Genomic DNA, 24,194 nt, shown 5'->3' with positions numbered 1-24,194 from the left:
CATAATACACGTGTGATGCGCAGCGGCATTTAGCGGCCTTCTAAATACCAAAAAGCAACGCCAAAGCCATATATGTCTGCTGTTTCTGAACAAAGGGGATCCCAGAGAAGCATTTACAACAATTTGTGCCATAACTGCACAAGCTGTTTGTAAATGATTTCAGTGAGAAACCTAAAATTGTGAAAAATTTTACGTTTTTTTTAATTTGATCGCATTTGGCGGTGAAATGGTGGCATGAAATATACCAAAATGGGCCTAGATCAATACTTGGGGTTGTCTACTAAACTACACTAAAGCTAAAATTAACCCTACAAGCTCCCTACATGCTCCCTAATTAACCCCTTCACTGCTGGGCATAATACACGTGTGGTGCGCAGTGGCATTTAGTGGCATTCTAATTACCAAAAAGCAACACCAAAGCCATATAAGTCTGCTATTTCTGAACAAAGGGGATCACAGAGAAGAATTTACAACCATTTATGCCATAATTGCACAAACTATTTGTAAATAATTTCAGTGAGAAACCTAAAGTTTGTGAAAAAAATTGTGAAAAAGTGAACAATTTTTTTTATTTGATCGCATTTGGCGGTGAAATGGTGGCATGAAATATACCAAAATGGGCCTAGATCAATACTTTGGGTTGTCTACTAAAAAAAAATATATACATGTCAATGGATATTCAGAGATTCCTGAAAGATATCAGTGTTCTAATGTAACTAGCGCTAATTTTGAAAAAAAAATGGTTTGGAAATAGCAAAGTGCTATTTGTATTTATGGCCCTATAACTTACAAAAAAAGCAAAGAACATGTAAACATTGGGTATTTCTAAACTCAGGACAAAATTTAGAAACTATTTAGCATGTGTGTTTTTTGGTGGTTGTAGATGTGTAACAGATTTTGGGGGTCAAAGTTAGAAAAAGTGTTTTTTTTTTCAATGTTTCCTCATATTTTATAATTTTTTTATAGTAAATTATAAGATATGATGAAAATAATGGTATCTTTAGAAAGTCCATTTAATGGCGAGAAAAACGGTATATAATATGTGTGGGTACAGTAAATGAGTAAGAAGAAAATTACAGCTAAACACAAACACCGCAAAAATGTAAAAATAGCCTTGGTCCCAAACGGACAGAAAATGGAAAAGTGCTGCGGTCATTAAGGGGTTAAAGGGATACTGAACCCAATTTTTTTCTTTCATGATTCAGATAGAACATGCAATTTTGAGCAACTTTCTATTTTACTCCTATTATCATTTTTCTTCATTCTCTAGGTATCTTTATTTGAAAAAGCAGGAATGTAAGCTTATGAGCTGGCCCATTTTTGGTTTAGAACCCTGGATAGCGCTTGCTGATTGGTGGGTACATTTATGCGCCAATCAGCAAGCTTTACCCATGTGCTGGACCAAAGATGGGCTGGCTCGTATGCTTACATTCCTGCTTTTTCAAATAAAGATACCAAGAGAATGAAGAGAAATTGATAACAGGAATAAATTAGAAAGTTGCTTAAAATTTCATGCTCTATCTGAATCACGAAAAAAAAAAAAAAATTGGGTTCAGTATACCTTTAAGCTGACCCTTCACTGAAAATAAGATATTTTAACAATTATATATTAGCCCTTTTCTGTTCCAGTATGACTATGCTCTATGTACAAAGTAAAGTCCATGAAGACATGGTTGGACAGGATTATCGTGGCCTGCACCATTTTTTCACTTCAACTCCATTGAACACCTTTGGGATGAATTGAAAAGCTGACTCAGTTCCTGACCTCATAAATACACTTCTAGCTGAATGGGCAGAAATTCCCACAGAGACACTGCTAAAGCCTTCCCAAAAGAGTTGCGACTTTGAAAGCCGCAGAGGTAAGTCTGGCTCCATATTAATGCATATGGTTTTGGCATGGGATGTTTAACAAGGTCAAATATATTAATGTTTACTTAAATATATACAACACAAATGTACATACAAATAGAAATGACAACTTAATGCTAAACTAACCTTGCATTCTGTTGATAAAAATTATCTTCAAATTCACGTAAAGATTTTCGTAATTTCTTTTTTTCAGCTCTAGCTTTCCAAAGTTGTTCAAGTAATTCTGACCTTTAAAAAAACAAAAAAACAAATGTTTCAAATAAAGAATTGGAAAAAGGCAATCTTAAAACAAAAAACATAATTTATGCTTACCTGATAAATTTATTTCTCTTGTAGTGTATCCAGTCCACGGATCATCCATTACTTGTGGGATATTCTCCTTCCCAACAGGAAGTTGCAAGAGGATCACCCACAGCAGAGCTGCTATATAGCTCCTCCCCTCACTGCCATATCCAGTCACTCGACCGAAACAAGCCGAGAAAAGGAGAAACCATAGGGTGCAGTGGTGACTGTAGTTTAATTAAAATTTAGACCTGCCTGAAAAGGACAGGGCGGGCCGTGGACTGGATACACTACAAGAGAAATAAATTTATCAGGTAAGCATAAATTATGTTTTCTCTTGTTAAGTGTATCCAGTCCACGGATCATCCATTACTTGTGGGATACCAATACCAAAGCTAAAGTACACGGATGATGGGAGGGCCAAGGCAGGAACTTAAACGGAAGGAACCACTGCCTGTAGAACCTTTCTCCCAAAAACAGCCTCCGAAGAATCAAAAGTATCAAATTTATAAAATTTGGAAAAAGTATGAAGGGAAGACCAAGTTGCAGCCTTGCAAATCTGTTCAACAGAGGCCTCATTTTTAAAGGCCCAGCTCTAGTAGAATGAGCTGTAATCCTTTCAGGAGGCTGCTGTCCAGCAGTCTCATAGGCTAAACGGATTATACTCCGAAGTCAAAAAGAAAGAGAGGTTGCCGAGGCCTTCTGACCTCTCCTCTGTCCAGAGTAAACAACAAACAGGTTAGATGTTTGGCGAAAATCTTTAGTAGCCTGTAAGTAAAACTTCAAGGCACGGACTACGTCTAGATTATGCAAAAGACGTTCCTTCTTTGAAGAAGGATTAGGACATAATGATGGAGATTCTTCGAGCCGAGGAAATAGCCATCAGAAAAAGAACTTTCCATGAAAGAAGTTTGATATCAATAGAATGAAGGGGTTCAAACGGAACCCCTTGAAGAACTTTAAGAACCAAGTTTAAGCTCCATGGAGGAGCAACAGGTTTAAACACAGGCTTAATTCTAACTAAAGCCTGACAAAATGCCTGAACATCTGGAACTTCTGCCAGACGCTTGTGTAAAAGAATAGACAGAGCAGAAATCTGTCCCTTTAAAGAACTACAACTGTCCTCAACCGGGATAGTGGTACGCTTTGCTAAAGTAGAAACTGCTCCCTCCACCTTAGGGACAGTCTGCCATAAGTCCCGTGTAGTGGCATCTATTGGAAACATTTTTCTAAATATAGGAGGTGGGGAAAAGGGCACACCGGGCCTATCCCACTCCTTACCAATAATTTCTGTAAGCCTTTTAGGTATTGGAAAAACATCAGTACTCACCGGCACTGCATAGTATTTATCCAGCCTACACAATTTCTCTGGCACTGCAATTGTGTCACAGTCATTCAGAGCAGCTAATACCTCCCCAAGCAATACACGGAGGTTCTCAAGCTTAAATTTAAAATTAGAAATCTCTGAATCAGGTCTCCCCGATTCAGAGACGTCACCCACAGACTGAAGCTCTCCGTCCTCAGGTTCTGCATATTGTGACGCAGTATCAGACATGGCTCTTACAGCATCTACGCGCTCTGTATCTCGTCTAACCCCAGAGTTATCGCGCTTGCCTCTCAATTCAGGCAATCTGGATAATACCTCTGACAGGGTATTATTCATGATTGCAGCCATGTCCTGCAAAGTAATCGCTATGGGCGTCCCTGATGTACTTGGCGCCATATTAGCGTGCGTCCCTTGAGCGGGAAGCGAAGGGTCCGACACGTGGGGAGAGTTAGTCGGCATAACTTCCCCCTCGACAGACCCCTCTGGTGACAATTCTTTTATAGATAAAGACTGATCTTTACTGTTTAAGGTGAAATCAATACATTTAGTACACATTCTCCTATGGGGCTCCACCATGGCTTTTAAACATAATGAAGAAGTATACTCTGTTTCAGACATGTTTGTACAGACTAGCAATGAGACTAGCAAGCTTGGAAAACACTTTAAAGCAAGTTAACAAGCAATATAAAAAACGTTACTGTGCCTTTAAGAGAAACAAATTGACAAAATTTGAAATAACAGTGAAAAAAGGCAGTTACACTAACAAAATTTTTACAGTGTATGTAACAAGTCAGCAGAGCATTGCACCCACTTGCAAATGGATGATTAACCCCTTAATAACAAAAACAGAATAATAAATGACAAAAACGTTTTTTAAACACAGTCACAACTGCCACAGTCTACTGTGATTGTTACCCTCCTCAAACACGACTTTAAAGCCTTTTGAGCCCTTCAGAGATGTCCTGTATCATGCAGAGGGAAGCTGACTGTCTCTGACAGTATTTTTATCTGCACAGAAAAGCACTAAAATAGGTCCTTTCCACTCATATTGCAACAGTGGAAAGCTTCAGGAAACTGTTTCTAGGCAAAAATCAAGCCAGCCATGTGGAAAAAAACTAGGCCCCAATAAGTTTTGTCACCAAACATATATAAAAACGATTAACATGCCAGCAAACGTTTTATATTACACTTTTATAAGAGTATGTATCTCTGTTAATAAGCCTGATACCAGTCGCTATCACTGCATTTAAGGCTTAATTTACATTAATCCGGTATCAGCAGCATTTTTCTAGCAAATTCCATCCCTAGAAATATATTAACTGCACATACCTTATTGCAGGAAAACCTCTCCTCTTACTACGTCCATCTTTGTTGAGAGTTGCAAGAGAATGACTGGGAATGGCAGTGAGGGGAGGAGCTATATAGCAGCTCTGCTGTGGGTGATACTCTTGCAACTTCCTGTTGGGAAGGAGAATATCCCACAAGTAATGGATGATCCGTGGACTGGATACACTTAACAAGAGAAATTATATCTATTAAATGATATTGAAGGTGCAAATCCCCAAATCTAGATTTCAGAATTATTCTGAAATCCAGATTTTTCCACTAATATTTTTAAAAAATAAAATAAAAAAATTACCATTTTTCCCCGCCAGTAAGCCTGCCTGCGTCTTTAGTTTTTGTATGTAGTAAAACGCAAATTCCAGTTTATATTTATGTAAAACAAAAACTATTAGCTTTCTGATAACATTACTGTACTATTTTTCTGATAGTACTATGTATACAAAAAGTATTAAAATTATATCAAATGGTTGTAAGTATAAGCTGTATTATGACATGCAAACATTGCCTAAATGACAGAAGATGTTGTATACACTATTCTGAAAACATTTTCCAGTCCCAAGACGTTTGGATAAAGGGGTTTGTACCTGTAATATATATATATATATATATATATACACATGTGTATAGAGAGCCAAAACTACTATTACTATGCCTAAAAAAAAGAAAAGATAAGAGTATTGCAGTAAATAAACACCATCAGTATTAACATAATATTTAGGTATTGGTGAGGAATATAGCCTTGTTCCTTCTTCCAGTAAAAAAGAAACACTTCTAGAAGTTTTCAGAACAAATAATTTCCACAGCTGGAAAGACTGAAAATCACTACTAAAGGGCAGACACTTATGAACACTTTATTGGAGGAACTGCAACATTTCTTGAAGGGATTTAAACCCATTTTTTTAATTATTCAAATCGAGCATGCAATGTTAAAAAACTAAAGTATAGATAGATGAACCTGCACTAATAAAAGACTCCCCTGCATCAGGATTGTACACATTGTACACAAGCCCATGTATAGATTGGCTGAAATGGGCCCCCCAGTACTGCTAGGTCCCAGTAGTGCATTGCTGCTCCTTCAAGAAAGGATACCGAGATAATTAAAGGGACATTAAACACTTTGAGATTGTAATATAAAATGATAAATTGTATATATAAAACAACTCTGCAATATACTGTCATTATTTATTTTGTCCTCTTTGCCTGTAATTACATTCTGAAATTGTGAGCTTTTCAGTTCCTGTTAGAAATGGAAGTGCAGAACACTGTTAAATCCAGCGCAACCATTGGCTGCACACTCTAGTGACTTATTTATAACGGTCACTAATTGGCCACAGCAGAGAAGGTAACACAAGTTACAACATGGCAGCTCCCAGTGTTTTATAGACAATAAAACTTTACACTTATTTTGTCACTTTTTAAACAACTAATTAAACTTTAAAAAATACATCTACATGTTAGTCATGGACTAATCTTTTCTTTGAATGAATCATTCTATCTAGCATGTATTTAGTATTTAATGTCCCTTTAAGTCAATTTGATAATAGGAGTAAAATTGAAAGTTGAAAGTTGTTTAAAATTGTATGCTCTATCTGACTTATGGAAGAAAGATTCATGTACCTTTAACAATGAGTCTGATTAATGTGATAATCAAGATCCTTAATAAAACCTCAATTTTTTCCCCTAGAGGGAATGAAGAGGAACTATAAACTAAAACTATACCCAACCTGAGCTTTTGTGTGAGGAGATACTCTTCAGCAGAAGTCTAAAAGTGCAATATTTGAAATACTCAAATATTGAAATAATTCTATTGGCTGATTAGAATAGCCAATAGAATTACAGTTGCTCTTATTATATTGGCTATTCAAATCAGAATAGAATTAAAGTAGCTTGCATCCGATTGGCTGATTTGAATTTGAAGGCTCAAATCAGCCAATAGGAATTCAAGGGACGCCATTTTTAATCGCTTACCTTGAATTCCTATACAGTGTACGGCGGCGATCGTATGAAGAGGATCCTCCACGTTCCGGCTCCGGTCTTTAGTTCCAGAGGTCTTCGGTTCCAGCATCGCCGATCTTCAGTTCCAGCATCGCCGGTCTTCAGTTCCAGCATCGCCGGTCTTCAGTTCCAGCATCGCCGGTCTTCAGCTCCGCTGTCATCGGTCTTCAACTCCTCCGCTCCGCGCCGGCTGGATCCTGTAAGAAGAAGAGGTCGCCGCCTGGAACAGGACCTTCTCCGCCGGTCTTCAGGACAGGTAAGGAGCACTTGGGGGTTAGACTTAGGTTTTTTTTTTAAGGGGGGATTGGGTGGTGGGTTGTAATTGTTTTTTTTTCAGGCAAAAGAGCTGATTTCTTTGGGGCATGCCGCACAAAAGGCCCTTTTAAGGGCTGGTAATAGAGCTGTTAACTTTTGTAATTTAGATTAGGGTATGGACATTTTTTGGGTGGGTTTGGGATTAGGTGGGTTAGAATAGGGGTATGTGGGTGGTGGGTTGTAATGGGGGGTTGTTTTTTTTCAGGCAAGAGAGCGGATTTCTTTGGGGCATGCCCCACAAAAGGCCCTTTTAAGGGCTGGTAATAGAGCTGTTAACTTTTGTAATTTAGATTAGGGTAGGGATTTTTTTTTATTTTGGGGGGCTTTGTTATTTTATTAGGGGGCTTAGAATAGCTGTAATTAGATTAAAATTCTTGTAATCTTTTTTTATTTTTTGTAATTTAGTGTTTGTTTTTTAATTTAGTTTAGTGTATTTCATTGTAGTTTAGTTTAGATATTTGTAGTTTATTTAATTTATTGATAGTGTAGGTGTATTTGTAACTTAGGTTAGGATTTATTTTACAGGTAAATTGGTAATTATTTTAACTAGGTAGCTATTAAATAGTTATTAACTATTTAATAGCTATTGTACCTAGTTAAAATAAATACCAAGTTACCTGTAAAATAAACATAAATCCTAAAATAGCTACAATGTAATTATTAATTACATTGTAGCTATCTTAGGGTTTATTGTATAGGTAAGTATTTAGATTTAAATAGGAATATTTTAATTAATAATATTAATTCGATTTATTTTAATAAGAATTTAGTTAGGGATGTTAGAGTTAGATAGGGTTATTATACTTAATATATATATATATATATATATATATATATATATATATATATAATATAATAACGATATTAACTAGATTAACCCTAATATAATTAGGGTTAATATAGTTAATATATATATAATATAATAACTATATTAACTATATTAACCCTAATATAATTAGGGTTAATATAGCTGGCGGCGGTTTAGGGGGATTAGATTAGGGGTTAATCTATTTAATATAGGTGGCGGCGGTGTAGGGGGATTTAGATTAGATGCAAAAGCCGATTTCTTTGTGACAATGCCCCGCAAAAAGCCCTTTTAAGTGCTGGTAAAACAGCTGATTTCTTTGGGGCATGCCCCGCAAAAAGCCCTTTTAAGGGCTGGCAATAGAGCTGTTACTTTGGGGCAATGTCACGCAAAAGGCCATTTTAAGGGCTGGTAATAGAGGTGATTACTTTAGGGGGATTAGATTAGGGGTTAATGTATTTAATATAGCTGGCGGCGGTGTAGGGGGATTAGATTAGGGGTTAATGTATTTAATATAGCTGGCGGCGGTGTAGGGGGATTAGATTAGGGGTTAATTAATTTAATATAGCTGTACCTTGAATTCCTATACAGTGTACGGCGGCGATCGTATGAAAAGGATCCTCCATGTTCCGGCTCCGGTCTTCGGTTCCAGCGTCGCCGATCTTCAGTTCCAGCATCGCCAGTCTTCAGTTCCAGATGGACAGTCTTCAGCTCCGCGGTCATCGGTCTTCAACTCCTCTGCTCCACGCCGGCTGGATCCTGTAAGAAGAAGAGGTCGCCGCCTGGAACAGGACCTTCTCCGCCGGTCTTCAGGACAGGTAAGGAGCACTTGGGGGTTAGACTTAGGTTTTTTTAAGGGGGGATTGGGTGGGTTAGAATAGGGGTATGTGGGTGGTGGGTTGTAATGGGGGGGTGTGTTGTTTTTTTTCAGGCAAAAGAACTGATTTCTTTGGGGCATGCCCCACAAAAGGCCCCTTTAAGGGCTGGTAATAGAGCTGTTAACTTTTGTAATTTAGATTAGGGTAGGGAAATATTTGGGTGGGTTTGGGATTGGGTGGGTTAGAATAGGGGTATGTGGGTGGTGGGTTGTAATGGGGGGAGGTTGTTTTTTTTCAGGCAAAAGAGCGGATTTCTTTGGGGCATGCCCCACAAAAGGCCCTTTTAAGGGCTGGTAATAGAGCTGTTAACTTTTGTAATTTAGATTAGGGTAGGGATTTTTTTTTATTTTGGGGGGCTTTGTTATTTTATTAGGGGGCTTAGAATAGGTGTAATTAGCTTAAAATTCTTGTAATCTTTTTTTATTTTTTGTAATTTAGTGTTTGTTTTTTAATTTAGTTTAGTGTATTTAATTGTAGTTTAGTTTAGATATTTGTAGTTTATTTAATTTATTGATAGTGTAGGTGTATTTGTAACTTAGGTTAGGATTTATTTTACAGGTAAATTGGTAATTATTTTAGCTAGGTAGCTATTAAATAGTTATTAACTATTTAATAGCTATTGTACCTAGTTAAAATAAATACCAAGTTACCTGTAAAATAAATATAAATCCTAAAATAGCTACAATGTAATTATTAATTACATTGTAGCTATCTTAAGGTTTATTTTATAGGTAAGTACTTAGATTTAAATAGGAATATTTTAATTAATAATATTAATATTAATTAGATTTATTTTAATAAGAATTTAGTTAGGGATGTTAGAGTTAGATAGGGTTATTATACTTAATATATATATAATATAATAACGATATTAACTAGATTAACCCTAATATAATTAGGGTTAATATATATAATATAATAACTATATTAAACTATATTAACCCTAATATAATTAGGGTTAATATAGTTAATATAGCTGGCGGCACTGTAGGGGGATTAGATTAGGGGTTAATCTATTTAATATAGGTGGCGACGGTGTAGGTGGATTAGATTAGGGGGTAATACATTTATTATAGGTGGCGGCGGTGTAGGGGGATTTAGATTAGATGCAAAAGAGCTGATTTCTTTGTGACAATGCCCCGCAAAAAGCCCTTTTAAGGGCTGGTAAAAGAGCTGATTTCTTTGGGGCATGCCCCGCAAAAAGCCCTTTTAAGGGCTGGCAATAGAGCTGTTACTTTGGGGCAATGTCACGTAAAAGGCCCTTTTAAGGGCTGGTAATAGAGGTGATTACTTTAGGGGGATTAGATTAGGGGTTAATGTATTTAATATAGCTGGCGGCGGTGTAGGGGGATTAGATTAGGGATTAATTTAATATAGCTGGCGGCGGTGTAGGGGGATTAGATTAGGGGTTAATTTAATATAGCTGGCGGCGGTGTAGGGGGATTAGATTAGGGGTTAATACATTTAATATAGCTGGCGGCGGGGTAGGAGCGCACATTAGGGGGTAGGTAATATAGATGGCAGCGGTGTAAGGGGCTCACATTAGGGGGTAGTTTAATGTAGCTGGCGGCGGTGTAAGGGGCTCACATTAGGGGGTAGTTTAATGTAGCTGGCGGCGGTGTAAGGGGCTCACATTAGGGGGTATGTAATGTAGCTGGCGGCGGTGTAAGGGGCTCACATTAGGGGGTATGTAATGTAGCTGGCGACGGTGTAGGGGGATCACATTAGGGGGTTATACTTTTAATGTAGGTGGCGGCGGGGTCCGGGAGCGGCGGTTTAGGGGTTAAATACTTTATTAGGGATTGCGGCGGGGGATCGCGGTTGACAGGTAGATAGACATTGCGCATGCGTTAGGTTTTATTTAGCAGATCGCGGTTGACAGGTAGATAGACATTGCGCATGCGTTAGGCTTTATTTGGCAGGTAATTTAGGGAGTTACGGGGCTCCAATAGACAGCGTAAGGCTTACTACGGCTGCATTTTGTGGCAAGGTGAAAATGGAGTAAGATTTCTCCATTTTCGCCACGTAAGTCCTTACGCTTTATATTGGTATACCTGCCTATGGCCCAAAAAACTACGGGCGAAGGCAGAAATATACGAGCGTAACTTCTAGGTTACGCCGTATATAGGATACCAAACCCGCGCAAATTTTGGCGTCGCCGGCGACGCTGTATATCGGATCGAGGCCCTGATTGGCAACATTGGTATGGTCTTACAAATTTGATCAACAGAAGCCTCTTTCTAAAAAGTCCAGGAAAAGGCAAGTGACCTAGTAGAATAGGCAGTAAAATGTCTAGGTGGTGGTTAACTCACCTCCAAAAAAGCTTATGAATCAGCAATTTCAATCAGGAAGCCAACAAAATAGCTGTTGTCACCTGACCCCTTCTAAAACTAGAAAAAACAAACTAGAAGATTGTCTAAAATCATTAGTATAATGCCAATAGAATGTCAAAACCATAACATCCAAAATATGAAGAAGACTCTCCTTAGAATATTTTGGATTAGGACAAGAAGAAAGAACAAGCAACTCTAAAATTGTCTAAAGTTACCACTTAAGGCAATAAATCAAACTAACTCTCAAAACCGCTTTATCCTGAAAGCAAATCAGATAAGAAGACCCACAAGAAAGAGCAGGCAATTTGGAAATAATTTAACAAATTGCTAAAAGTAGCAAAACCTTCCAAAAAAAAGCTGAGTATCCAAATAATGTATAGGCTCAAAAAAGAGCAACCTGCATAATTCTTAGAACCAAATTAAGGTTTCAAAGAGGAGAAATTAGATTTACCACTGGCTTGATCCTGACTAAAGCTGGAACAAAACTCTGAATGACAGGAAGGTTAGCAACCTTCTTGAGAAACAAAACTGAAAAAGACAAAATCTGACTGGCGGATAAACTCTTATCCAAACCATCCTGAGGAAACTGAAAAATTCAAGGAATTCTAAAATAGAGCCAGTTAAAACCATACTTCACACACCAAGAAATAAAGGTCTTCCAAACCCTATGAAAAACCTTCCTTGTCATAGCATTACGGGCCTGAAACAAGGTTTCAATAATAAAATCAGAAAAAATATCTCTGTCTAAAAACTAAGCATTCAATTCCCAAGCCAACAAGTTGAGAGATTTGAGAACCTGGTGAAAAAAAACAGCCCTTGCAGAGGAAGAGGCCACAGAGGACAACGGGACTCTGCACTAAATACGGAAACCAAGTTCTGCGAGGCCCAAGCTGTAGCAATCAGAATTATTTCCTGCTTGATCCTAGCTATCACTCTTGGTAACAAAACAAGAGATGGAAAGATGCAAGCCAGACAAAACAACCAAGGAGCTAATAGAGCAACCACAAACTCTGCATGTGTATCCCTGAACCTCTGAGAATATCTGGGGAGTTGGTTGTTTATCCAAGAAGCCATCAGATCTATATCTGAAAGACCCCGTCTATCCAGAATCTGAGAGAAAACCAGATGAAGAGACTGCTTCCCAAATGCTCACTCCTGAAATATGAACTGTAGAAATTGAACAGAGATTAGTCTCTGGCCAGAAAAAAAATTCAGGACACCTTCCACATCACCAGGAAACTGGAAGTCTCTCTTCAACAGAGGACAGCTCTGAAGAGCTCTGAAGAATGCACAGAGTTCCAGAACATTTATAGGTACTTCCCTCCAGAGGACACCAAACTCTCTACACTATCTGAGACCCCAAAACTGCACTCCAACCTGAAAGGCTTGCGTTTGTCAAGATCACTGTCCAAATTGGATGAACAAAGAGTGCCCTAGAACAATGCACTGATGAATAACAGGAATAGTCTTGCTCAGAAATCCAGAAGGATTTTCTGAGAAAGCGGAGTATGATCCATGCATTACTGACAAAGCTGAAAACATAATTTATGCTTACCTGATAAATTTCTTTCTCTTGTAGTGTGTTCAGTCCACGGGTCATCCATTACTTATGGGATATATTCTCCTTCCCAACAGGAAGTTGCAAGAGGATCACCCAAGCAGAGCTGCTATATAGCTCCTCCCCTCACATGTCATATCCAGTCATTCGACCGAAACAAGACGAGAAAGGAGAAACTATAGGGTGCAGTGGTGACTGGAGTTATAATTTAAAATTTAGAACCTGCCTCAAAAGGACAGGGCGGGCCGTGGACTGAACACACTACAAGAGAAATAAATTTATCAGGTAAGCATAAATTATGTTTTCTCTTAAGTGTGTTCAGTCCACGGGTCATCCATTACTTATGGGATACCAATACCAAAGCTAAAGTACACGGATGAAGGGAGGGACAAGGCAGGAACATTAAACAGAAGGAACCACTGCCTGTAGAACCTTTCTCCCAAAAACAGCCTCCGAAGAAGCAAAAGTGTCAAATTTGTAAAATTTGGAAAAAGTATGAAGTGAAGACCAAGTTGCAGCCGAGCAAATCTGTTCAACAGAGGCCTCATTTTTAAAGGCCCAAGTGGAAGCCACAGCTCTAGTGGAATGAGCTGTAATTCTTTCAGGAGGCTGCTGTCCAGCAGTCTCATAGGCTAAATGTATTATGCTACGAAGCCAAAAAGAGAGAGAGGTAGCCGAAGCCTTTTGACCTCTCCTCTGTCTAGAGTAAACAACAAACAGGGAAGAAGTTTGTCGAAAATCTTTAGTTGCCTGTAGGTAGAACTTCAGGGCACGGACCACGTCTAGATTATGCAAAAGACGTTCCTTCTTTGAAGAAGTATTAGGACACAATGATGGAACAACAATCTCTTGAAACAACCTTAGGAAAAAATCCAGGTTTAGTATGCAGGACTACCTTGTCTGAATGAAAGATCAGATAAGGAGAATCACAATGTAAGGCAGATAACTCCGAGACTCTTCGAGCCGAGGAAATAGCCATCAAAAACAGAACTTTCCAAGATAAAAGCTTAATATCAATGGAATGAAGGGGTTCAAACGGAACACCCTGAAGAACTTTAAGAACCAAGTTTAAGCTCCACGGAGGAGCAACAGCCTTAAACACAGGCTTAATCCTAGCCAGACGCTTGTGTAAAAGAATAGACAGAGCAGAAATCTGTCCCTTTAGTGAACTAGCGGATAAGCCCTTTTCTAAACCCTCTTGTAGAAAAGCCAATATCCTAGGAATCCTAACCTTACTCCATGAGTAACTCTTGGATTCACACCAATATAAATATTTACGCCATATCTTATGGTAAATTTTTCTGGTAACAGGTTTCCGAGCCTGTATCAATGTATCAATAACCGAATCCGAAAACCCACGCTTTGATAGAATCAAGCGTTCAATCTCCAAGCAGTCAGCCTCAGAGAAATTAGGTTTGGATGGTTGAAAGGACCCTGAATTAGAAGGTCCTGCCTCAGAGGTAGAGACCATGGTGGACAGGACGACATGTCCACTAGGTCTGCATACCAGGTCCTGCGTGGCCACGCAGGCGCTATCAGAATCACCGATGCTCTCTCCTGTTTGATCCTGGCAATCAGTCGAGGTAGCAACGGAAATGGTGGAAACACATAAGCTATGTTGAAAACCCAAGGGGCTGCAAGTGCATCTACCAGCACCGCTCCCGGGTCCCTGGACCTGGATCCGTAACGAGGAAGCTTGGCGTTCTGGCGAGATGCCATAAGATCCAGATCCGGTTTGCCCCAACGACAAATCAGTTGAGCAAATACCTCCGGGTGTAGTTCCCACTCCCCCGGATGAAAAGTCTGGCGACTTAGAAAATCCGCTTCCCAGTTCTCCACACCTGGGATGTAGATCGCTGACAGGTGGCAAGAGTGTGACTCTGCCCAGCGAATTATCTTCGAGACTTCCAACATCGCTAGGGAACTCCTGGTTCCCCCTTGATGATTGATGTAAGCCACAGTCGTGATGTTGTCCGACTGAAACCTGATGAACCTCAGTGTTGCGAACTGAGGCCAAGCTAGAAGAGCATTGAATATTGCTCTTAATTCTAGAATGTTGATTGGTAGTAGTTTCTCTTCCTGAGTCCACGATCCCTGAGCCTTCAGGGAGTTACAGACTGCTCCCCAGCCTAGAGGGCTGGCATCTGTTGTTACAATCGTCCAATCTGGTCTGCGAAAGGTCATTCCTTCGGACAGATGAACCCGTGACAACCACCAGAGAAGAGAATCTCTGGTCTCCTGGTCCAGATTTAGCAAAGGGGACAGATCTGAGTAATCCCCGTTCCACTGACTTAGCATGCATAGTTGCAGCGGTCTGAGATGCAGGCGCGCAAATGGCACTATGTCCATTGCCGCGACCATCAAGCCGATTACTTCCATACACTGAGCTACTGATGGGCTTGGAATGGAGTGAAGGGCACGGCAAGCATTGAGAATCTTTGATAACCTGGACTCCGTCAGGTAAATCTTCATCTCTACAGAATCTATAAGAGTCCCTAGAAAAGGAACCCTTGTGAGTGGTAACAGAGAACTCTTTTCCACGTTCACTTTCCACCCATGCGACCTCAGAAATGCTAGAACTATCTCTGTATGAGACTTTGCATTTTGAAAACTTGACGCTTGAATCAGAATGTCGTCTAGGTACGGAGCCACCGCTATGCCTCGTGGTCTTAGTACCGCCAAAAGTGAGCCCAGAACCTTTGTAAAAATTCTCGGGGCCGTAGCTAACCCGAAGGGAAGAGCTACAAACTGCTAATGCCTGTCTAGAAAGGCAAATCTTAGGTACCGATAATGATCTTTGTGAATCGGTATGTGAAGGTACGCATCCTTTAAGTCCACTGTGGTCATATATTGACCCTCTTGGATCATGGGCAGTATGGTCCGAATGGTTTCCATCTTGAACGATGGAACCCTTAGGAATTTGTTTAAGATTTTTAAGTCTAAGATTGGTCTGAAGGTTCCCTCTTTTTTGGGAACCACAAATAGATTTGAGTAAAACCCTTGTCCTCGTTCCGTTCGCGGAACTGGGTGGATCACTCCCATCACTAAGAGGTCTTGTACACATTGTAGAAATGCCTCTTTCTTTACTAGGTTTGTTGATAACCTTGACAGATGAAACCTCCCTTGTGGAGGAGAAGTTTTGAAATCCAGAAGGTATCCCTGAGATATAATCTCCAACGTCCAGGGATCCTGTACATCTCTTGCCCAGGCCTGGGCGAAGAGAGAAAGTCTGCCCCCCACTAGATCCGTCTCCGGAGAGGGGGCCCTGTCTTCATGCTGTCTTAGGGGCGGAAGTAGGCTTTCTGGCCTGCTTGCCCTTGTTCCATGACTGGTTGCCTTTCCAACCCTGTCTGTAACGAGCAGTAGTTCCTTCCTGTTTTGGAGCGGAGGAAGTGGATGCTGCTCCTGCCTTGAAGTTACAAAAGGCACGAAAATTAGACTGTTTGGCCTTTGATTTGGCGCTGTCCTGAGGAAGGGTGTGGCCCTTACCTCCCGTAATGTCAGCAATAATTTCCTTCAAGCCGGGCCCGAATAAGGTCTGCCCTTGAAAGGAATGTTAAGTAGTTTAGACTTAGAAGTTACATCTGCTGACCAGGATTTAAGCCATAGCGCCTTGCGCGCCTGTATAGCGAATCCGGAATTTTTAGCCGTAAGTTTGGTTAAATGCACTACTGCATCCGAAACAAACGCATTAGCCAGTTTAAGCGTTCTAACTTTGCTCAAAGTCTCATCCAATGGTGCTGTGCGAATCACCTCTTCCAGAGACTCAAACCAGAATGCCGCTGCAGCCGTGACAGGCGCAATGCATGCAAGAGGCTGCAATATAAAACCTTGTTGAACAAACATTTTCTTAAGGTAACCCTCTAATTTTTTATCCATTGGATCTGAGAAAGCACAGCTATCCTCCACCGGGATAGTGGTACGCTTGACTAAAGTAGAAACTGCTCCCTCCACCTTAGGGACCATCTGCCATAAGTCTCGTGTGGTGGCGTCTATAGGGAACATTTTTCTAAATATCGGAGGAGGGGAAAAGGGCACACCGGGTCTATCCCACTCCTTACTAATAATTTCTGTAAGCCTTTTTGGTATAGGAAAAACGTCAGTACACACCGGTACCGCATAGTATCTATCCAACCTACATAATTTCTCTGGGATTGCCACCGTGTCGCAATCATTCAGAGCCGCTAACACCTCCCCTAGTAACACGCTGAGGTTCTCAAGCTTAAATTTAAAATTTGAAATTTCTGAATCCGGTCTCCCCGGATCAGAACCGTCACCGACAGAATGAAGCTCACCGTCCTCATGTTCTGCAAATTGTGACGCAGTATCAGACATGGCTCTCGTGTCATCAGCGCGCTCTGTCCTTAACCCAGAGCTATCGCGCTTGCCTCTTAATTCGGGCATATTGTATAATACTTCTTTCATAACATTAGCCATATCATGTAAAGTGATTTGTAAGGGCCTTGATGTACTTGGCGCCTCAATCTTACGCACCTCCCGAGCGGGAGACGCAGGTACTGACACGTGAGGAGAGTTAGACGGCATAACTTCCCCCTCGTTGTCTGGTGATAATTTCTTTATCGGTACAGATTGACTTTTATTCAAAGTAATATCAATACAATTGGTACACATATTTCTATTGGGCTCCACATCGGCTTTTGAACATAATGAACAAGCAGATTCCTCTGTATCAGACATGTTTAAACAGACTAGCAATGAATCTAGCAAGCTTGGAAATCACTTTCAATAAGTTTACAAGCAATATAAAAAACGCTGCAGCGCTTTTAAAAAACACAGTTGAATAACAAAGAAAACTAATTCAGTTATAGTCAACAATTCTTAACGAGAAATGTATTAATTGGCAGAGGATTGCACCTATTAGCAAAAGGATGATTAACCCCTCAATACCCAAAAACGGATATCAAATTAAGATTTAACGCTTTTATCACAGTCAAACACACTGTCACAGATCTGCTGTGACTGATTACCTCCCTCAAAAACGAATTTTGAAGACCCCTGAGCTCTCTAGAGACGTCCTGGATCAAGGAGGAAGAAAACAGGAAGACTGTGCTAGAATTTTAACTGCACAACAAGGCGCTAAAACAAGGTCCCTCCCACTCATATTACAACAGTGGGAGACCTGATATAACGGTTTCTATGCAGAAAATACGTTAGCCATGTGGAAAAAAATCATGCCCAAAAAGATTTATCACCAAAGTACCTCACAAAACGAATAACATGCCAGTAAACGTTTTAAAAACAACATTTTGAATGTCATGCAAAGATATCACTAAGCCTGCTACCAGTCGCTTCCACTGCAGATAAGGCTTAAACATTATTTCAGTATTAACAGTATTTTCTCAGTCAAATTCTAGTCCCTAGAAAATAACTCAACTGCGCATACATTTATCAGCCTGATACCAGTCGCTACTACTGCATTTAAGGCTGTACTTACATCATATGGGTAACAGCAGTATTTTCTTAGTCAATTCCATTCCCAGAAAATAATGTACTGCACATACATCATTTGCGGGGGACCCCGCGTGCTATTCCCCTCTTTCTGAAGTTACCCTACTCCTCAGAATGTCGAGAACAGCCAGCGGATCTTAGTTACGCCTGCTAAGATCATAGGAAACGCAGGCAGTTTCTTCTTCCAAATACTGCCTGAGATAGAAAAACAGCACACTCCGGTGCCATTTAAAATAACAAACTTTTGATTGAAGAATAATTAAGTAAAAACTCCAGCTCCTCTCGCGACCTCCTTCTTTGTTGAGGGTTGCAAGAGAATGACTGGGTATGACATGTGAGGGGAGGAGCTATATAGCAGCTCTGCTTGGGTGATCCTCTTGCAACTTCCTGTTGGGAAGGAGAATATATCCCATAAGTAATGGATGACCCGTGGACTGAACACACTTAACAAGAGAAAAGGCCTCATGTGAAACCGAGCAAATGGAATAGCATCTGCTGCTGCTATCATCATACCTAATACTTGCATGCAAAGAACTGCAAAAGGAAAAAGAACTAAAGATCCGAACACATTGAAAATAGCTTCTGTCTCCTATGCTCTGTCAAAGATAGTCTCATAGAGACTGAGTCTATAATGACACATATGAATATAATCCTGGTATGAGAAGAGAATTCTTTGGAAAATTTATACTACAACCATGCTCTTGAAGAAAAAACAAGAGTCTGCTGGTATGAGATACCGCGAAGTAGAGCCTGTACCAAGATATCATCCAGGTAAGAAATCACCAAAATACCCTGAGCTTGCCCAAAACTTTTGAAAATAATTCTGGGAGCAGTAGCAAGACCAAATGGCAGAGCAACAAATTGAAAATGCTTGTCCAGGAATGCAAATCTTAGAAATGATTAATCTTAATAATGTCAACATCAGTATCACAAACAAAAGCATTAGCTGACTGCAGCAACACAAGCAATACTAATTGATTGCCTAAAAATTAGGTTTAAAAAAGTCTTTATATGAAAAGACCCCAACTTCCTATACTTATGGTCTTTAAAAGAAGTACTAGCCTCAAAAGGAATAGTAGAATGTTTAGCCAAAGTAGAAATAGCCACATCTACCTTAGGGATAGTTTCCCAAAGCTCTATGTTAGAAGCAGGCATAGGAAACACCCCTTAAACTTTTAAAACTGGATTAGAAGGGGATACCAGGCTTAGACCACTCTTTAAATGTTATTTCAGATATAGCATCAAGAATGGGATAAAATATCTGGTGACTAAGCAAAAAAAAACAGATCCAATCACGTAACAGACCTATCCTCAGGAACTTTAGGATCCTTGTTCATGTCTAAACAGAAACAGGAATATTCTGTATCTTGATCAGAGACCCACTCCTGAGTATTGGAAAAAACTTTACCCTCTGAGGACAAATCAGACAATCAAGGGTCTGAAACATACAGCTTACCAGACTTAAATATATTTAAATCAGATAAGCTGAATGAGGGATTATCAGAAACAAACTCTTTACGCTTAAAGGAGGCATAGCTGCCAACATTTCAGATACAGCAGAGTACAAAATCTTTAAATGTTTAAAATAACCAATGTACGCTAACAATAAAAAACCCCATAAGGTGTATATAATAAAAAAATAGGTTCCTGCAGCCCAAATACCCATAATGAACATATAAGGAAAAATGCCTGTCATAAATAGCCCTCTGGCTGTGATGTACAACACTAAGTGTACCTACTAATAGCCTAAAGACTATGCGAGTGCCCACATAAATGAACTACATACTTACCTAATAAGCACCCACACTACTGGATTTAACATCTGCAGGAAAAAACTACTTCCAGTAGATAGCCAATCCAGGGTTGTACACATGTGGACTATAATGACTATCCAACAGGAGGAGGCTAGGAACTGGTCTTCATAAACTTCCCTATGTCCAAACAGTAGCTCTCTGAGGACAAAATGGGCCTCAAATCAGTCTGAGAAACCCTCTCACAAAAGAACACCTGGAGCAACTCCATTCTTCACCTTCCTCATGTGGAGGCAAAGATAAGACTAGTGTACCAGTGAGGTGGGTGGGTTTTTTAAGGGCTCTTGGAGTTTTGTAATCTTTGTTTCCTCATAGTGGCCAGGAGTGGACTCTCACCACCTTTATGAAAGAAATAACTATATGTTAAAGGAACCACAAAAGTATTGGATAATGTGTATTTACATTAGGTGTGTCTTCATATATATGTAATATTTGATTCAGTAAAAGGATACAATGTAACTATGAAGAAAAATAAAATGCCTAATTATGCCTTGACAACTCAGAAATCAGGTCAGAAATAATAGAGGAAACGGAAAAACATACCTAGATTATAATATCAGTTTATTATTTTCTCTTTAAAATGAAAATGCATTAACACTGCTTTAAGTAGTTTATTTGCTTTATATGTTTGACAATCAAAATGTTTAACTTGTTTCTCTCCTAAACCTAGGGGGATAACTTTCACAAGTATAGCTCCAGACTGAGAAGGATTCTGAACCTGATGAATCTGCATGTTTTTGTTCTTAATGAGCCACAGTCCAACAATGAGAAGCAGTATGCTTAGACTTAAACCTTATACATCCAGGAAGCACCCCTACACATAAAGCCTATCAGCAATGTAATACATTTGTGTAGAATTGTGTCATTCCAAAAGGTTCATTCCACAAGCGATGTATACCCAGTTTACATGCCTATAGAGACATGATTGAGCCTCCAATGGGTATTGCAGGGAACAATAACTCAAACGCATCTTTCTTCACTGGCATTTTTCCTGATCCTTTAAAGAATGCGCTAATCATAAATCCTAGAAAAGGCCCTATCTTGATCCCACATCACCATCTAAATATGTTCTAGTTTCCTATATTACATTTGCATCTAATCTGCTAGAAATATTAATTTATGATCACCTAACAAACTTTACTAGAACCCACTAATGAGGCTTCTGCTCTCAACACTCCACAGAAACAGCCTTTACAAAAGTAACTGAGCCTCTACTTAATTCCCCTTCCACTACACTTATCACACATGAATTTGTAAATGCTGTACAAGACTCTAATCACCACTTCAAACCAGTTGCTGCTATCTCGAAGTTGCATTTAACCTAGCCGTTATTCCCATATCTATGCACTCACCAAACCCAGCCATTTTCATCTATTGAATATTTCACTGTTCCCTTAAACAATACACAACTAAATATGAATTCACTCATTTATACTGCCTCATTCATTACTGCATTATGCCTACAAACTTTCTCTTAATTGTTCATCACCATAACCCACCTAAACCATTCTACAAGCTAAAGCCAGCCACACCCTTTCACATTTGGTCTCGCTCACTCCTATCCTTTAAGCTCCATGGAGAAGGGCCTTCCTATCATGCATTACTAACATTGTATAGTCTTATTGTATTGTACTAAATACCCCAATGATCATCTATGCAGCTATGTAGAATAATGTGGAACTTTACAAATAAATAAGAAGTATATAAAAGTTCATACCTTAAATTAAGGGCATGTAGAATGACTCTGCATACCGTACTTACTGTTAAAGAAAAGCTCATGTATAGGTCATTCTAGAAAATCACTGTAAACCTGAATCAGCAGAAGAAATGTGAAGACCGTTCACAGTAAAAAGGAACAGAGAAGTTTAACAGACATCCAGATGAAGTAAAAGAAATTCAACCAGTAGTAACAAAAGGGGAAAGGGACAGAACTTCAAGGAAAGCAGTCTTCTCAAACCAGGAACTTAAACAAAAAAAAGAGGAGAGAGGCAGGAGCGGATAGGTTTTGTTGAACAGTTTGATGTTTCTGTATTTTCCCAACAAAATGGCTTACTACTGATCCAATGATTTAGAACCATATTCTACTTTTTGTGCTATTACTTTAAACAAGGGAGAAATACTTTTTTTTTTATATGCAATGCATAATTCTAAAATTAAGAGTTTTTAAAAAGTGATTATATGGATCACAAGAAAAACCTGGTGCCTTTTTCAATAATGCAAACATTTTCATAGACAAAAAACTAAATCATAATATATCTGGTATGTATGTGGAACATAAGACTTTCTAGGTAAAGTGTAATAAATCAATACAGGTAGCCCTCAGTTTACGCCGGGGTTAGGTTCCAGAAGGAATGGTTGTAAATCGAAACCGTTGTAAACTGAAACCCAGTTTATAATGCAAGTCAATGGGAAGTGAGGGAGATAGGTTCCAGGCCCCTCTCAAAATTGTCATAAGTAACACCTAATACATTATTTTTAAAGCTTTTAAATGAAGACTTTAAATGCTAAACAGCATTATAAACCTAATAAAATAATCACACAACACAGAATATATAATTAAACTAAGTAAAATGAACAAAAACATTTGCTAAACAGCATTATAAACCTAATAAAATAATCACACAACACAGACTTCACTTGCATTTTTCTGCAAACAGTTCTTTCTATACTGGTTAAACTGATTAATTTCAGCTTGCTTGGCTTTGCTGCAACACAAGCGGACAGCTCCATCTACTGGCTATTTTAATAAATGCAGTGCTTCTCAATGCTTTTCAATAGCAGTCACATGACTGGAAAAAAAGGTTGTTATTCTGAAACGGTGTAAATTGAACCGTTGTAAAACGAGGGCCACCTGTACTAAGATTTGAGTAATCAGTTTGTTTATAATTGTAGCAAGAAACTATGCTTTCAATAAAAAGAATTTAAATATTTTTAACAATGCACTCAAATTTTGACACTTGCTTTTAAAGGGACAGTCTAGACCAAAATAAACTTTCATGATTCAGATAGAGCATGTAATTTTAAACAACTTTCCAATTTACTTTTATCACCAATTTTGCTTTGTTCTCTTGGTATTCTTAGTTGAAAGCTTAACCTAGGAGGTTCATATGCTAATTTCTTAGACCTTGAAGACCACCTCTTCCAGGTTGCATTTTAACAGTTTTTCACCACTAGAGGGTGTTAGTTCAAGTATTTCATATAGATAACACTGTGCTCGTGCACGAGAATTTATCTGGGAGCAGGCTGTGATTGGCTAGACTGAAAGTCTGTCAAAAGAACTGAAAAAACAGAATTTATGTTTACCTGATAAATTACTTTCTCCAACGGTGTGTCCGGTCCACGGCGTCATCCTTACTTGTGGGATATTCTCTTCCCCAACAGGAAATGGCAAAGAGCCCAGCAAAGCTGGTCACATGATCCCTCCTAGGCTCCGCCTACCCCAGTCATTCGACCGACGTTAAGGAGGAATATTTGCATAGGAGAAACCATATGATACCGTGGTGACTGTAGTTAAAGAAAATAAATTATCAGACCTGATTAAAAAACCAGGGCGGGCCGTGGACCGGACACACCGTTGGAGAAAGTAATTTATCAGGTAAACATAAATTCTGTTTTCTCCAACATAGGTGTGTCCGGTCCACGGCGTCATCCTTACTTGTGGGAACCAATACCAAAGCTTTAGGACACGGATGAAGGGAGGGAGCAAATCAGGTCACCTAAATGGAAGGCACCACGGCTTGCAAAACCTTTCTCCCAAAAATAGCCTCAGAAGAAGCAAAAGTATCAAACTTGTAAAATTTGGTAAAAGTGTGCAGTGAAGACCAAGTCGCTGCCCTACATATCTGATCAACAGAAGCCTCGTTCTTGAAGGCCCATGTGGAAGCCACAGCCCTAGTGGAATGAGCTGTGATTCTTTCAGGAGGCTGCCGTCCGGCAGTCTCATAAGCCAATCTGATGATGCTTTTAATCCAAAAAGAGAGAGAGGTAGAAGTTGCTTTTTGACCTCTCCTTTTACCAGAATAAACAACAAACAAGGAAGATGTTTGTCTAAAATCCTTTGTAGCATCTAAATAGAATTTTAGAGCGCGAACAACATCCAAATTGTGCAACAAACGTTCCTTCTTTGAAACTGGTTTCGGACACAAAGAAGGCACGACTATCTCCTGGTTAATGTTTTTGTTAGAAACAACTTTTGGAAGAAAACCAGG

General features: G+C 39.3%; 1 protein-coding gene and 1 long non-coding RNA gene across 2 annotated transcripts in view; one reads left to right on the top strand and one right to left on the bottom strand.

The window, feature by feature from the left end:
- Positions 1-24,194, bottom strand: part of FAM13B (family with sequence similarity 13 member B) — a 794,661-nt gene that overhangs the window by 33,584 nt on the left and 736,883 nt on the right. The window contains exon 19 of the mRNA XM_053717251.1: positions 1,996-2,097. Coding sequence (XP_053573226.1) covers positions 1,996-2,097 — 102 coding nt within the window. The remainder of the gene's footprint in view (positions 1-1,995; positions 2,098-24,194) is intronic.
- On the top strand, positions 1,758-20,828 carry LOC128663093 (uncharacterized). The gene is made up of 2 exons (XR_008402830.1): positions 1,758-1,859; positions 20,657-20,828. It is a non-coding gene; the product is annotated as an uncharacterized LOC128663093 (long non-coding RNA).

Source organism: Bombina bombina, chromosome 6 (genome assembly GCF_027579735.1).
Source record: "Bombina bombina isolate aBomBom1 chromosome 6, aBomBom1.pri, whole genome shotgun sequence".
Taxonomy (NCBI): Eukaryota; Metazoa; Chordata; class Amphibia; order Anura; family Bombinatoridae; genus Bombina; species Bombina bombina.
This window is presented reverse-complemented; position numbering and strand designations above follow the sequence as displayed.